Source organism: Anoplolepis gracilipes, chromosome 8 (genome assembly GCF_047496725.1).
Source record: "Anoplolepis gracilipes chromosome 8, ASM4749672v1, whole genome shotgun sequence".
Classification (NCBI taxonomy): domain Eukaryota; kingdom Metazoa; phylum Arthropoda; class Insecta; order Hymenoptera; family Formicidae; genus Anoplolepis; species Anoplolepis gracilipes.
In genome coordinates this window covers 5,968,010-5,983,558 of record NC_132977.1, presented here as the reverse complement: position 1 = coordinate 5,983,558, position 15,549 = coordinate 5,968,010, and the positions used below count along the sequence as shown (strand labels likewise).

At 30.9% G+C, this 15,549-nt stretch overlaps 2 protein-coding genes across 4 annotated transcripts; one reads left to right on the top strand and one right to left on the bottom strand.

The window, feature by feature from the left end:
• Positions 1 to 3,799: 3,799 nt before the first annotated feature.
• Positions 3,800 to 9,775, bottom strand: LOC140668951 (uncharacterized). 3 transcript variants are annotated; one of them, XM_072898300.1, is made up of 5 exons: positions 9,454 to 9,775; positions 9,202 to 9,308; positions 8,269 to 8,334; positions 7,367 to 7,488; positions 3,800 to 7,169 (listed from the first exon to the last, which is right to left on the bottom strand). In XM_072898300.1, the coding sequence occupies exons 2-5, from the start codon at positions 9,241 to 9,243 to the stop codon at positions 3,869 to 3,871; spliced, it is 3,531 nt and encodes a 1,176-aa protein (XP_072754401.1). In that variant the 5' UTR covers positions 9,244 to 9,308; positions 9,454 to 9,775; the 3' UTR covers positions 3,800 to 3,868. The 3 variants fall into 3 exon arrangements, with proteins under 3 accessions (XP_072754401.1, XP_072754400.1, XP_072754402.1); XM_072898299.1 differs by having other exon boundaries at positions 9,202 to 9,388; positions 9,458 to 9,775; XM_072898301.1 differs by having other exon boundaries at positions 9,458 to 9,775.
• Positions 9,776 to 12,437: 2,662 nt separating this feature from the next.
• LOC140668893 (methyl farnesoate epoxidase) lies at positions 12,438 to 15,525 on the top strand. The gene is made up of 9 exons (XM_072898217.1): positions 12,438 to 12,484; positions 12,569 to 12,737; positions 12,946 to 13,243; positions 13,626 to 13,814; positions 13,899 to 14,085; positions 14,153 to 14,264; positions 14,590 to 14,770; positions 14,874 to 15,133; positions 15,216 to 15,525. Exons 2-9 carry the CDS (start codon positions 12,653 to 12,655, stop codon positions 15,395 to 15,397), a joined length of 1,494 nt encoding a protein of 497 aa, XP_072754318.1. The 5' UTR covers positions 12,438 to 12,484; positions 12,569 to 12,652; the 3' UTR covers positions 15,398 to 15,525.
• The last annotated feature ends 24 nt before the right edge of the window (positions 15,526 to 15,549 follow it).

Below are 15,549 nucleotides of genomic sequence, written 5' to 3'. Positions count from 1 at the left end.
GTCAGACCATGCTTAAATGTAGCCGTGGAAAAACCACAGATTTTTCTACCTGTTCGGAAAAAATCTTGTTTCTCGACCATAAAAAGAAAAATGCTACCTGGAGTCCAGATTTCTGAGAGAGTCCAGGGAGTTAGAGTGGAATGTATCACATACAATCCCTATGTCCAGATGATGGCAGTTGGTCGTAGTTTTATATAACGTGTAATATTTCTTGGCATATAATATATATATATATATATATAATAATAAATATTAAAATTATGTATTATAAATTATAATCTAAAAAACAAATAAATAAGTATATATACATATATTTATTTATTTTTTAGATTATAATTTATAATACATATATAATTTTAATATTTATTATATATATTATATGCCAATATATATATATATATATATATATATATATATATATATTATAAATAATTATATTAGAGATATTTTCAAACTAATAGCAAGGTGCGAAATAAATAAATGTTTGATATGAGAAAAGGTAGACTGCGATATTACGACGAATATGTAGAATGATGACTTATTTTGATCGGATAATTACATACAGGATATGCGCACATAATCGACATATAACGCGAATCTATATAGAAACGTGCAATATAATAGCGCCAGGACGTTAAACCCAATGCGCGACTTTCTCGCCGCTTTCTGGCGATTTTGTATTCCGTAGATTCACCCTCGATTTCCTCGTTGTAAAATCGTCGTGTTAAAAACAGCGCATTCTAAATCGTCCAACGTTTCACCTGTAAAGAAGCGTTGAGGATGCCCACGTACTGTCTTGATTTCAAACGACATTAAATATACAACGTTATACAAGCTTCAATTGCATTGTATTAGAATTGAAATGAGTGTTAATATATGTATAGTCATGAACAGAAAGCATGGAAGTCTAAGAAGAAAATCAAAAGTATATAAAGTAGTTCAGTATATAAAAGATATAGGAAAAGAAAGAACAGAAGCAAAAAGAAATAAACGAAGAAACGAGAAGAATATTAAGAAGAATGGGAATAAAGATGGAAAGATAAAAAGGAAAAGACAGGAGGAATAAAAAAATAGTAGAAATAGTTTTAGAAAAGATATGGATGCTAAAAAAAAAGAGGAAAGAGAAAGAGAGAGAAAAAATTGATGTCAAAGTCGAGATATAATAACAATGATAAAGAAATAATGACGAAGGATTTATCAAAATACTTGATGAAAAAAAAGAAAAAGCACAGGAATCTAATAGCAAGATACAGATGTCGAAATGAGTCGAGAGAAGAAACCAGTATTGAAGAGAAACAGAAGACAAGTTATGTAGAATGTGTGAGAGAGAAGAAAAAAGTTTAATGCATCTGTTAAGGGAGTGCCAGACAATAAGTAGCAACACTCTAACTAGAAGAATTCTTGGATGAGGTAGGAAAAGGATTAGAGATAATAAAGAAGATTGAACAGGGAAGGGAAAGAAAAGTGGACAGGAGGGAAAGGGTGGACAAGTGCTAAATGACAGAACAAAGTGAGATGAATGAAAAAGGACGAAAATAAAATAATAAAAGAATAAAAAATAAAGAACAAAATACAGTTTTATAGTTTTATAGTTACACCTATATTCAGAATTAAATTGAGATGAAGGAGATTTTTGTTTTATAATTAAAATTAAAATTAAAATTTTCAAGTTTTAAATTTAAATTTAAATTAAATTAAATTAAGTTTAAAGGTTCGCGTTTTAAAGTGTAGGCTTTAAATTGTAGCTCTTATGTTTCACTGTTTTTATTTTATAATCTATGTTTTGTGTTTAGAAAATTTTATGCTTTATGTTCTGTGTCTTATGTCTTATGTTTTATGTTCTGTGATGTATATTATGTTATGTTCATGCATCTATGGTAAACAAGTTGAAAAGATATAATTAAAATGGAAATAAAAACTGAAAAATATAAACCGGAAGTCATCCTAAGATGCAGGGCAAGGGTAATGAATAAATAATAATAATAATACATGTATAGTCAGTACGTATTATATATGTTAGTAGTTAATAAATAATTATATTTGAATTAGAAACAATAATATTAGAGTCGATAAATAAAAGGGAAAAAAAGAAATATTGAAAAATTAAATTCACAGAGATCGAGCGATAAAATTTAGATTGAAATTTCAAGACACGATTTTATTCGTCAATTTATGCCAAGGTCGTCTTATTTTATCTGTGTACCGAGATTGTGTAGATGTACTGCTGCAGTGCCTGATATCCCAATTAAACCCCTATAATAAACGAGTATATGACAATACAATTAAACCATAAATCTCGTTATAAATGACATTATAAATCGAATTGCAGTCGCATCGATTCGAGACGACGTGACGCGACAATGGAACGTTTTCCAGTCGTTATTCTTTCGTGTCTTCTCTGCTTCAGCCTGGTCAAAGTCGTCGGAACTCAAATTACGACCTGTACCGAGATAGGATTCTTCGAGATCAACGATGGGACATGTAAAAATTATTACATGTGCGTAGACAACGGTGTGACGCTGATGCCGGTGTTACTGTCGTGCGCCAGTTCTGCCTTATTCGATCCTGTCCTGGGCAGATGCGTGTCCGCAAATTCGACTACGTGCCAGCAAACACCACTCTGTTTTCGATACGGCAGATTCCCGATACAGGATGGGAATTGTAAGATGTATTACCTATGTTATTGGAATGGCACTGGTTACACCATGATGGGTAATCTCACGTGCCCGAACACTCTAGTGTTCGAACCTATGTCGGAGAAGTGCGTACCACCACAGAGATACACATGTCCAACTAACACAACACAAGGATAATCAAACTCCACAAATATATTGCATAGATATGATTACAATCTGTACAGAAGGTGTAATATTGTACGAAAAATCAAAATGATGTATCATAACAATATTAAAAATTGATTAAATATTATTAAAATGTAAAATATATAAATCGTGCAAATTATTTTTTTTAGTTTACGTAATAAATATATATTTATTGAAAAGCAGAGGTAATGGCTCAAGAAGATGCTAGAAAGAAAATTGTCAGATATGTAAAAAATATTACATGGAATAATACACTTTATGTGAGAAGAAGATAAAGAAGAATATGTAACACAATTATCTATAATTAGAAATTATAAACAGACTTCTAGCATTAAAGAAATGATATAAACTGATAGAAAAAATAATAAGCGGACTTTTAATTATCGAGTGCTTAACAGTCATACTTATCACTTTATTATTTTCCACTTAATGGAAACAATAAAAGTACGTAACAATTCCTCGTTAATACAATCCATTATAAACGTGATTCGGTCAATGCAATTGTGCAACTGTTGTTCGTGATTAATTATTTCCTATCGTTATAAAACCTTGCAAGCTATAAACATTCGCGTGATAATCAGGCGCGCTTACTACTTTAAAGATTATTAAACGTTGTAAACATCTGCTTCTCTCATGCCACACAAAAACCAGATTAATTAAATTCATATTGCTATAAGAGACGAGATTATTAAAAATTATATAACAAAAAGATGTAAAAATAGTCTAGTAAATATGTAGAATAATACTCTTATTAATTCTATATCAATAATTACATTTGTTTTTTGTAATTTCGATATTATATTTCTTTATAAATTTGTAAATACATTTTTTGCAAATAAAAAGCATACCTTTATATAATTATATCTGCCATATTTGGAAAGACGAACATTATATAGATAGACAAAGCCTTTCTTATAAATTTATATAATTAAATTTAAGGCACAATAAAATTTATACACATAATACAATTCTCTGAAATTATTTTTCATGTGGTAATAGATTTTGCTAAAGCGGTAAGATAAAATTTAGACTTGCCAAACATTTATTCAAGAAAGGACTTTATACAGTGTGAATTCGGTGAAACTTCTAAGACTGCCGCCCATCGGCGCTTCTTTGATCCTTTCGTTCGACCAATGTCCGACCTGTTCCGCAGCCTCTCGCTTTATCCTCGAATGAATCCTATCATCCTTGGGATTTGCTATGATACTTAGCACACTCGTTTGGACTATTTTCTTAACGTCATTGATGGAAGGCAAATTATTTTGCATCAATTCCAATACTACGTGCTGCAATCCAGCCAAAACATCTTCCTGTATCCCTGGTAATGTCTGTTGGACAACTTGTTTTTTCGTCTTGTTATCGACATTTTCCTTTATCAAAGGCACTGTGCTTAAAACAATTTCTGTAGTAGTTATATCGTTTCCACTTCTTGTACGTACTGTGTCATCCGTTTCGTGCTCAGGGTTGGTTATCGTTATAGAAAGCCTTACGTTTTCCTTTGTCACATTAACATCCTGATATTCCAAAGTGCTTGAATCAGTATCGTTGTCTTTTATTGTTGTCATAAATGCTGAGCTGTCATTTCCTTCTGTAGTTATATTTCCTTCATTATCTATATGTGCAGCATTACTTGTCTCCTCTTCGGGGTTATTTGTCGTCGTGAAAGGATGCGTCTCTTTCGTCGAAAAAATATCTTCTGAAACACTTAGAGGATTAACCGATAATTTATCGGGATCAATAAGATTGCTTCTAACAATATAGAGTCCATCTAAATCATCCATTTTATTATAAAAACTTCTGCGCCTTCGTCTTCGAGACAATATCGCGTTTTCTCCATCGTTTTCTTCATCAGTTTCTTGATTGTATTCAGGATACGAGGACTGGTCCTCGTTGCCAAAAACATGTTCAGGAGTAGATTGATCTAAGATTAAATCTTCATAAACAGAAAGATCCGTAAATTCCAATTCATTACGACTATTATCAATAGTATCATTTATACTGATAATATTCGATATCTTTGTCAAATTGCCTAAACTGGTATAATTTAGTAACGCATTTAAAGTATCTCTGTTGACAGATTCGTTCAAGGATTTCAATAGTTTCAGCAAGTCAGAATGATTGTCCTGTACTGAATTCTCGTCAAATGATAACTGTTTTCCAACCTCGATTAAATTGTGCTTCTCCTTCTTTTCGTCGATATGTTCTAGAAGAACCTTCACTTTCAAAATCAATTTGTGTTTCAACGTACTTGTAGTCGTGCTTTTTTGCGTGCTTGTAACCGTCGTTGAACTGTCAGGCTTCTGAGTGGTCAACGTTGTCGTTGCGACACTTGGGACAGTCGTATGCTGAATTTCGGTAGTTGATTTTTTCAATGATTCCGACTTAGTTGTGAATGATTGATTTTTTGTTGTTGGAAAAATAATGATAGACGTTGGTTTTTCTTCACTCTCGCTGCTACTCTCCTCGGTACATGATTCTGATGATTCGCAGGATTCCGAACTGCTGACAGATGAGCAACCGCTGGAACTCTCACACGAAGAACTAGAGTCGCTTGTTGTCGATGACACAGCCGTCGGTTTGATCTCTGTAGACGACGTTATTGTTGGAAATGTGGAAGTAGCTGTTTTTTTCTTAGTAGTTTCAATCGGTAAAATTTTAGTTGTTCTTCCTCTGTCAGTGGAAGTTTCTGCGAACGTCGATGACGACTGAGTGGTTACACTTTCAGATGTACTTTTAATCGCAAATGATCCAGATAACGTGCTAGGTTTTTCAGATTCAGTGAACTGTGATACTGTGGTTGTAACATGCTCAGTACTAATTTTATCTGAAGTTACCGTACTTATATTTGAAGACAGAACATGATCTGTGCTTTTTGATTCTTCGGTCGTCAACTGAACAGAAGTCTCTTCCCTACCTTCGGTCGTTTTTTTCTTGTCTACGCTACTCGTTGTAATACTCGATTCTAACGTACTGACAGACCCGGTAGTTTTTGATTCTTCGGTCGTCAACTGAACAGAAGTCTCTTCCCTACCTTCGGTCGTTTTTTTCTTGTCTACGCTACTCGTTGTAATACTCGATTCTAACGTACTGACAGAGCCGGTAGTTTTATGATCGATTTCAGGAGTTGTAATAGATACTTTTTCCGTCGATTGAGATGCGTGCGAAGATGGTGTAAAATATTCTATCATGGATGTGAATAGAGTGATCTTTTCAGTTGTTAAATCAATTATTTTCTCTTTTGATTTGGAAGTAGATTTCGGTAGTTCTGTAGTTACTTTCGTCGTTTCTGATTCGATAATCAGTTCTTCCGGAAATGAAGAATGTGATATTTTTTGTGTTGTACATGATGGATTTGTCGAGTTCCCCTCACAATTTTTCTCTGTAGTAGATGTGTCAGGAACAATCGTAGATGTAACTATTTCTTTACCAGGTAACGTCAACTCAGAGGTAAACAGATTAACTTTGTTCGTGGTTTTGCTGGTAACTTCGATTTTTGTTGATTCACTCTCTTCGGTTACGCTGACCTTAGTACTTGTAGTTACTCCACAGGTGCTGTTTCCTGTACAGGATTCAGTAGTAGTATTGATAGGACTATTAGTCTCTTCAGTTTTCACGGTACTCTCCGTGCAGGGTTCCTGGGTTGTTACCGCCGTTAATTTATGCATTTTGGGACTAACTTTGATTTCCACTCTCTTCTTCGGATTTTTCGAACCGTCGTTCCATTCTATAATTTTCTTAGTGACCACCGGGCCGACACCGCATTTCACATTTTTATGCTGCCAGATAGTAAGGTCGCCGACATGACTAATCACAGTGAAATTGACAAGCCTGCTGACCTTGGTGTCTTCATCTATAACTTCGAACAGAGTCGTCTTGCCAATCTCGTCATTCATTGTTATTTCACCTTCGAACCTTTTGCATTCGAGATATTTATCCGGTATAGTTGCCGAATTCTCGAAAGAGATCATGTACTCGCGAATCACCAACCTCTTCAACGGTCGAACGGTCCTGTTCTCTTTGATGGTCGTCGTCTCGGTCCAACACAAAGTAATGTCCTCGTCCTCATAAACGCTGATATTTATCTTAGCCTTGGTATTATTGCCGACTATATCCTTAATTTCCTTGTCGACATTCAACCCTCGATTTGTTCTGTTTTCAAAGCTACTCGAGTACCTCTGATTCTTCTTTTTACTGCTCGAGCAGTTCACCAATTTTTCCTCGGGAAAGATTACTAGCGATGATTTAGTGGAAGAAACAGTGCTAGGCAATTTCTTTTTGCCTTTACGTTTCTCATTGTGAGGTTTATGGATGATATTCATATTCACATTTTCATTGCGATTTATTATTCTGTACAGAAAAAGATAAAAAATTGAATTTATTAACGATGATCATGCGGACGTCATAATACTTTGCATTAACAGATTAATCATGTATTTTTTTTAGATTCATTTTTTTATTTGTCGCATTATTTTTCATTATGTTTTAATATTGTAGTTTGGATTGGACGCTTTATATGGATTTATTTTACTGGGATTATACTTTACTTATGAATCAATTTCATATCAGCACCATCAAATGGAACGGTCGTCTTCTTTGTACTATTATTTTGCGTAGAATTATCATAAAGTTGGGAATCCATTTCTTTATCTTTAAATGCATTCCGCATCTGAAGATTTAAACACAAAAAGAGAAAATTAATGATAAGATTAAAAGCATATAAACAAAATAATTTAAACATAAATATATACACAAATACTATATATGCACCATAACCGATTTTATTAATGTAACATTTTATTAATATTATATCTAGTAAAAATAGTTAGAATTTACTTGCAAAATTTATTTATGCTAAGCTGATAAATTATAATCGAAACGTTGCAACTGCAATCAAGAATGATTGATGGCAAAAAGATCGTTTAATTAAAAACATTACTTAATAAAAATAATAATTACAATAAAAGACATATGGTAAACTTGCTGCACTCATCCACAAAATTATGAAAAAATAGAAAAGTACAAATATATCGATGACAATAAAAATATAAAAATTTTTCTGAAAAAATGTCCCTCTCAGTCCTAAAAAGAATAAAATTCGACACAAATTTCTTTAATATGAATTTGCTTTTGTATAAATTAAAATCATACAAGCATAAGCATAAGCAACATAAATAGCCGAACGACAAAAAATATAAGAATAAAAAACATATATGAAAACATATACATATATATATATATATATATATATATATATATATATATATAAAGAATTTAAGATGCAAGATACAATAAATAAAAAACTGTGTCAAATAAATAAAAAACTACTAATACAAAATTAATAAAAACAGTTTTATTATAAAACAGAAATAATTACAAATACTTGTGATATATAAAATAAAATGAAATAAATATAGATATAGAAATATGCATTAATCAATTTACATACTCGACTTTCATCTGAAAAATGAGAGGCAAATGGAATTGCAGCATTATGTCTAACCCAACAGCATACCTATTTTAATCAAATAAATATAATATTTTGTTAACAAATTACTATCGAAAACATTATAATATTTTTCAATGTTAACAATGTAAATTTAATTATAAAGCACAAGTAATACAAACTTATACAAGTAAATATATAATACAATTTCTCGGAGTATATGTGAAAGTTTCACGAAGATGCTCAATATCACCTGGTGACGCGATCGTGTAAATGATTTAATTTAGAAAATGCCAGTTTCACACAATTGATTCGATCCATCTATACAAGCCTGACGATATCTCGGCACGCCAGATTAACTAACAAAATGACCGCATAGTATGTCGGCACGAAAGTGAAAATGATCAAAGAATAAAATATGTATACGATAAGACGGCAATATATTCATCAAAATTATCAAAGAATCTAATTGCCTTTCCATCTTGTTTTAATGTATTTATGGTTTTGATAAAGTGAGAAAATTAACTAAGTTCGATAATAATAATAATTACTTTATCGAAATAAAGAGACTCTATTCAACATAACATTTAAATAATCTTCCTTTTTTTCTTACATTATTATATGTATTGCAAACTCTTTATACAGTCATTTTATAAAAAGTTTTTTTTAGTACAAAATTTTTATAAAAGTATGTTTTATGAAGTAATGTAAACTTTTTTTTTATAAAAAGATAAAGATTATAATACAGAATTTGTAATATAAATCTCCATCTTTTTCTAAATATATCCTGAGTTGTGTTTGAAACTAAACATTAAAGAAGTTAAAAAGTTTTATTATATTAATTAATTTTTATAATTTAATATTTTTATCAATTCATTGCTTACAAAAAATATATCAAGATAGATTTCATAAATTTCACACAAGAAAATAACTTACCACAAAAACGAAAGATAGGGTGTAAGACGCGCGAACCAACATCTCTCACCGCTAAAATTTCACTTCTCCGTTTGTTTTAAATCTTTTATCTTCTTATCTCGATCAGCCTACATCCAACATCAAATCAGAACTCTCTAATTTCGTCAAGAAAATTTCGAATCCTTCACTCTTTGCGCGATAAATGTAACTGATGATAATAGATATTGTTAACAGATCAATCGAATGTTTAGCTTTTAACTAAAAATTAATCACCAACAATTGGATCACGATTTCCAAGAAAATTGGACCGCTGCTTCTCTTTGATATTGACGATGAATGATCCAATAATGGCACGTTGACGGCAGTACTCGTCTGATGTTAATTCGGATTCTGTTCTCGAATGCCAACTCGGCTGGATCTAGTACCTTTGGTAAATCCACAAGCCACCATCCCCACCTACTATCAAATCCTTCCAACCCCGCTCCAACGTTAAGCCCCGATCCAACATCTCGATCTTCCGGCGATATCAGCAACTGTAACGTCTCTTTGTTCCTCGTGTTAATATTTCTAGCTTATTTCCTCGTTTTCCTTGACAATCGATTGATTAGTTAAATTTATTTTATGCATCCTGAAATAAAAATTATTTGTCATCGTCGGAATAATTACTTCATCAAATAGCCTTACTTGATTAACACGAGAAGTGTTTTGTGTGTTTGAACTAATCGAATACTCTTTGCACGATCTTAATAAAATTTTCGAAAATCATTAATAAAAATAAAAACTTTCTATTTATTATTTTTGTATTTCAATGCACAATAATATTTTATAAACAAATACTTATATATACATATACATATATCTGAATCCTTATATATACATTTGAATTTTTTCAAATATAAGGTTTATACTATTTGATATGCATATATGTGTTATAGCATATTATTTATATAAAAATTTTTATTTTAGAAACTATAGGATTGAAAGATATAGAGCTATATAACGTTGATTTCTTTAGATTTATGAGAGAAGATTCTACAAATGATTATATATCCATTTTAGTTTAACAGGCAATCGATAATTGACCGTGAAACATTTAATTTAAAAGTCTTCGTTTGTTATGCACGATAAAACCCTGTCGCTTTGTTCGTCTCTAAGACAAGAACATTTTACTGACCACATTTAATAAATTGCAATTTTGATTAATTAACGGTTATCTTGTGTCCTTGCATTATATTGTGTCCTTGATAATATAAGCCTAGTCAAAATAACATTTATATTTTAGGCAACTGTGTTTTTCTTATAATTATGTCTATTTTATATAAAAACATCTTCAAGAAAATATTTTTTAACTTCTCATATTACATTGTGTTGCAAAAACGTTCAAGTTTCTATTAAAAAACTGAACCATTTCATGAAGCCAATTTTTGTTTAATAAAACAAAAATTACTCAGTATAACGTCAATTAATGATTGTATATGAAAAAATTAAGAACCACTCATGTTCTTTCAATGATTATTAGTGCTCGTTCTCTCTTTATCTTTTAACATTACAATCAACGATTCAAAACGATATAATCACTCGTTATACGTATGTTATGCGACTTCGCGGTCACCTATTGTGTACTGATAGAAGTAAAATCAAATTGCTTTGTGTACAATTTTCCTTGTTTTTCATGCTGGACGTTTTATCACTACTGACGCCAAGAAATAATAATTTACGGTCCATCGCGTGTCTGCAATTTTGGAACATCCCGGAAACGCCAATGGTCATGGTTTCCGACTTTACAATATTGTTTTGTACAACATTGTTCTTATAATATGAAAATTCTTCTATGAGAAAAAAAAACATTAAAAAAATACATTTTAAAAATATTTACGTAAAAATCAACTAAAACTTTTCCGTAAATTATTCACGTTTTACTGAACAATTTATATAGACCTTTGCAGAAATTATATAAAAAATTATATAAAGAAATATATATATAAGGAAATTATACAAAGAATGTAAGAAGTAAACTTTATTTCGATATTTATCCTATAAAAAACTTTTATTTTATTTTTTAAACTGTATCTTATAGTATTTCCCTTACATATATGATCCTAACAATGGTGTAGATAAAAAAAATAATTGCTCTATTTTTCATTTCTTTATCTTATGTCTGTTTGATATTATAATTATTTTCAATGTATAAACGTCAAGTAGGAAAGATATAGGTAATTTATTAACAATTTGCGAATAGCTATAACAGTGTCAACAACCCGCTACTATTACGAATACGACTTGGTATTTCGATCGAATAAACGCAGTCGAATTAACTCCACGATTTTAAATGGCTCGCGCTGATCTTTATGTCGCGATCGGTCCACTCGATCGTTCTCGTTTCGATTTGACGTGGCATATTAGATGAAAGAAGTCGAAAGAAGACAGATATCGACGCGAGTCGATGAATAGAAAAGGAAGATTGAAAAATCGCACGAAATCGTAAATGCTTGCGCCAAGTATTACTTCAGGTACGTACCTGTCAAAATGAAAGATCGGAGCGTTTTGATGTGTGTGTTTTGATTAGAGATTATACTTTACGATTCTCACGTCTGCCGCTTTAATTTCTCTGTGATCACCTTGCTATAATCATCAATATTAGCAATGATGCAATGTATGACATTGCATACTTTTATTTTCCTATGATTTTTATATCTACTTTTTTAAAGTAGATATAAAACATGCTATAAAGTATTTTTTCATATCTCTAATCAGCTTCATACCATTCTTTGTAGAATAATATAATCAAAATTATGTATATAATACAATTAATAATATATATAATTATATGTAATTGTATATAACATATATATTAAAATATATAATTAATAAAAATTAATACCGAGCTAGATTTTACAAATAAATAAAATACACAATGAACAAGTAGTTCATTATCCGTAATAAAGTATTTCGATAAAAATCGCAAAAATGTAATGCAACTTTACCTAGAAATTGTTAATAATTATAGATGCTCGTTTAAAAGCGTTACACAATATTTAATTATATCAAGCTATTGCAAAATAGCTGTTTACATGTAACAAAATACAAAAGTGTTAGAGACTAGTGCAAGAGATGTCGCATGTACACCTGCAAAACCATATACACAAGTCTATTCACATATACGGTTAAAACCTTGAGCGCAAACCCTCTTAGCTAATATGCTAGTGAAAGGAAATTTTCCTCATATAGAGGAATTTCCACGGGACTTATGCAGTTCCGATAGGTGTCTGTTGCCGCGAATGACAATCCAATACGCGACAATAAAGTACAGTCGATTAATATGTTTATTGTGAGATTTATTTATCTGATAATATATCCCCGATTTATTTTTCTTGAAACTTTTTTTTAGAAAGTAATAAGATCTTATACGATAAAAATTATTTTGCGGCAACAATATTATTTTTATTGTTGTTAAATAATAACAAAGAACAATATGTGGTTTATAATTTGTTTGACGATAGTAATATTTATGATAAAAATTCTACATGACTGGCGACGATCATCAAAGTTTCCTCCAGGTAAATGAAATTATTTCGTTAAATAATTACGTTATTATTTCCATCGCAAAAGATTATTTACAATAGATGGTAGATAGGCTTTCATTATTTAAGATAATGTTTCTATTTCCTGTGATGTGCTTCTAATTTAAGTCGCTCGATCCAATATTTTGTATCGACGTAAAATTTACATAGATATATAAGACATTTGCGAAATTTTTTATTCGAGGACCCCGCGGCCTGCCAATCATAGGAAACATGTTCGACCTGAAATGTCTGGTCGATGAAACAAACTTTTATTCTCATGCTTGGTGTCGCTTAGCCGACACTTACGGACCTATTGTCGGCTTAAAACTTGGCATAGCCGAACCGCTCATTATTGTTTCTGGTAGGGATGCTGTGGTTGAAATGATGGGTCGACCGGAGTTTGACGGTAGGCCCCATGGATTTTTATATAAACATCGAACAGGGGGTGAGCGAAGGGGTGTAATATTTACTGATGGCGATATTTGGCGAGACCAAAGAAGGTATGTGATTTTTATATATATATATATATATATATATATATATATATATATATATACCAAAAAATTATTTAAATTATGCAATTTAATTCAAATATGTAAAAAGTGCCTTTTTGTAATATTTATGTTAATATCTTTTTCTCTGTATAGAGTTCTCTATAGAGTTTTGATTATTTTTTTTAAATTGTGCAATATAATAACTCTTATGTAATAATTTTTAAATATTTGCACGATTGTTGTACGAATATTTTACGATTTATAAAATATTAAAAAGAAAATACATAAAGATACTTTATTTTTAAAATATTGTCCAATCATTTTTTGCGCGCTTTGTATAAAACTTTAAAAAATTAGATCAAATTACAATTCGTTATAAGTTATTCAGATTTGTTCTGAAAACATTAAAAGAATTTGGATTTGGAAAAATGGCGATGGAAGATATAATCTTAAACGATGCAGTTTCCTTAACAAACATAATAGAATCACTGGCTAAATTAGGACCCATTACAGACTTGCACAATATTACTTCCATAGCAGTTCTTAACAGTTTATGGACAATAGTCGCTGGATCGAGGTATAATAATTGAAGTTATATGTAATTAAATTAAATTAAATTAAATTAAATTAAATTAAAAAATAACTTTTAAATATATCACAGATTCGACTTGGACAAGAAGAACCCAAAATTAAGAGAAATTTTATCAGTGGTAAACGATCTTATCAGAAACAGTAATGTCACTGGCGGCATATTGACCTATTTGCCTCTTTTAAGATACATCATCCCAAACTATACCGGATTTACAGTGCTAAATCAAAGACTGGCACGAATGTCACAATTTTTCAGAGTAATGATATATATATTTTTATATATAACTGATGTTATTTCTGTCTATACAAGCTATCTTGTTTCAGAGTGAAATAGCGAGGCACAAACAAACTAGAATGCACGGCGAGTTTAGAGACTTTATCGATGTTTATCTAGCGGAAATGGAGCAATCAAGCTCGATTATACCGTGCTTTGACGGTAAATGTTTCAACGATAATTGAACAAAAACATTTTTATACAATTAAAACACAAATTTCAATATTTGTTGAATTTCTTGCATATTATAAAAAAGATCATTGCATACATATATTATAAAATCTTATAAAAACATAATAATATTATCAACATACACAAAAAAGAAAATAAAGAAAAACAGAGTGTTATTTAAGAAAAAATAGATTATTTTAATTATTTTAATTATTTTAATGAATCCTATATTAAATTCTCAAGATAAAAAATGCGAAAATAATGTGCGAATAATGCAAATAAAACACTGTGCATTGCAGAGTATTCTTGTTTACAGAGGAGCAATTAATCAGCGTTCTGAAAGACCTCTTTACTGCTGGCGTAGAAACGACAAACAATACAATTGGCTTTATAATAACGTATCTCGCAGTGAGGCAGGATGTGCAAGGAAAAGTGTACGAGGAAATTGAAAGAGTGCTGGGCAAAGAAGTTCTACCTCGTATAGCCTATAAAAATCGGTGTTTAACATGTTTAACAATATATAAATAATTAATTCAATATATATTATCGTACATTCGTAAATTGTTGGACAGATACAAAAACAGCTGCAAAAATTTTCAGACTGCCGTACTTGAATGCAACGATAGCGGAGGTAATAAGACTAGCAAATGTCGGTCCTACTTCAATCCCTCATCGAGCAATGACTGACGCTGTTTTACTAGGCTACGAAATAAAAAAGAATTATACCTTGTTGGCCAATTTCAGAAGCGTCCATATGGACGAGAAGCACTGGGGCGATCCACAACAGTTTCGGCCTGAAAGATTTATTAACGATAAAGGAGAATATGTCGAAGATCCTTGGTTAATATCATTCGGCTTAGGTATAAAAAAAATGTATTCGCTTTATACCACATATAAAATATATATAAAAGAGAGATTGTAATAAAATTAATGATAAAACAGGTCGTAGAAAGTGTTTGGGCGAAATCTTGGCGAGAAACAGTGTATTTCTGTTTACTGCGTGTCTGCTGCAAAAATTTCAGTTCACGTTATCTCCGGGACATCCTAATCCTATTTTAGACGGTGTCGACGGCTTTACAATTGCACCACCTAAAATATGTGTTAATGTTATCGAAAGAATATGACTACTTTGTTAATATATGCGCTATATTAATGTGAAATCTGTATAACATTATATAATATTGACAAATATATACTTATAATAATTTTATAATTTTCTGTGAAAAAGTGAATAAGTTGTAAAATAGAATTAATCAAGATAGAAAGAGAGAAGGAA

Coding starts and splice junctions, on each gene's coding strand:
- LOC140668951 (XM_072898300.1), bottom strand. CDS start 9,243: ATGTTGGTTCGCGCGTCTTACACCCTATCTTTCGTTTTTGTG. Junction 7,489..8,268: donor ATTTTTCAGATGAAAGTCGA/GTATGTAAATTG, acceptor TTAAATCTTCAG/ATGCGGAATGCATTTAAAGA. Junction 7,170..7,366: donor GATATGAAATTGATTCATAA/GTAAAGTATAAT, acceptor TTTTCTGTACAG/AATAATAAATCGCAATGAAA.
- LOC140668893 (XM_072898217.1), top strand. CDS start 12,653: ATGTGGTTTATAATTTGTTTGACGATAGTAATATTTATGATAAAAATT. Junction 14,265..14,589: donor GATTATACCGTGCTTTGACG/GTAAATGTTTCA, acceptor TCTTGTTTACAG/AGGAGCAATTAATCAGCGTT. Junction 14,771..14,873: donor CGTATAGCCTATAAAAATCG/GTGTTTAACATG, acceptor AAAAATTTTCAG/ACTGCCGTACTTGAATGCAA.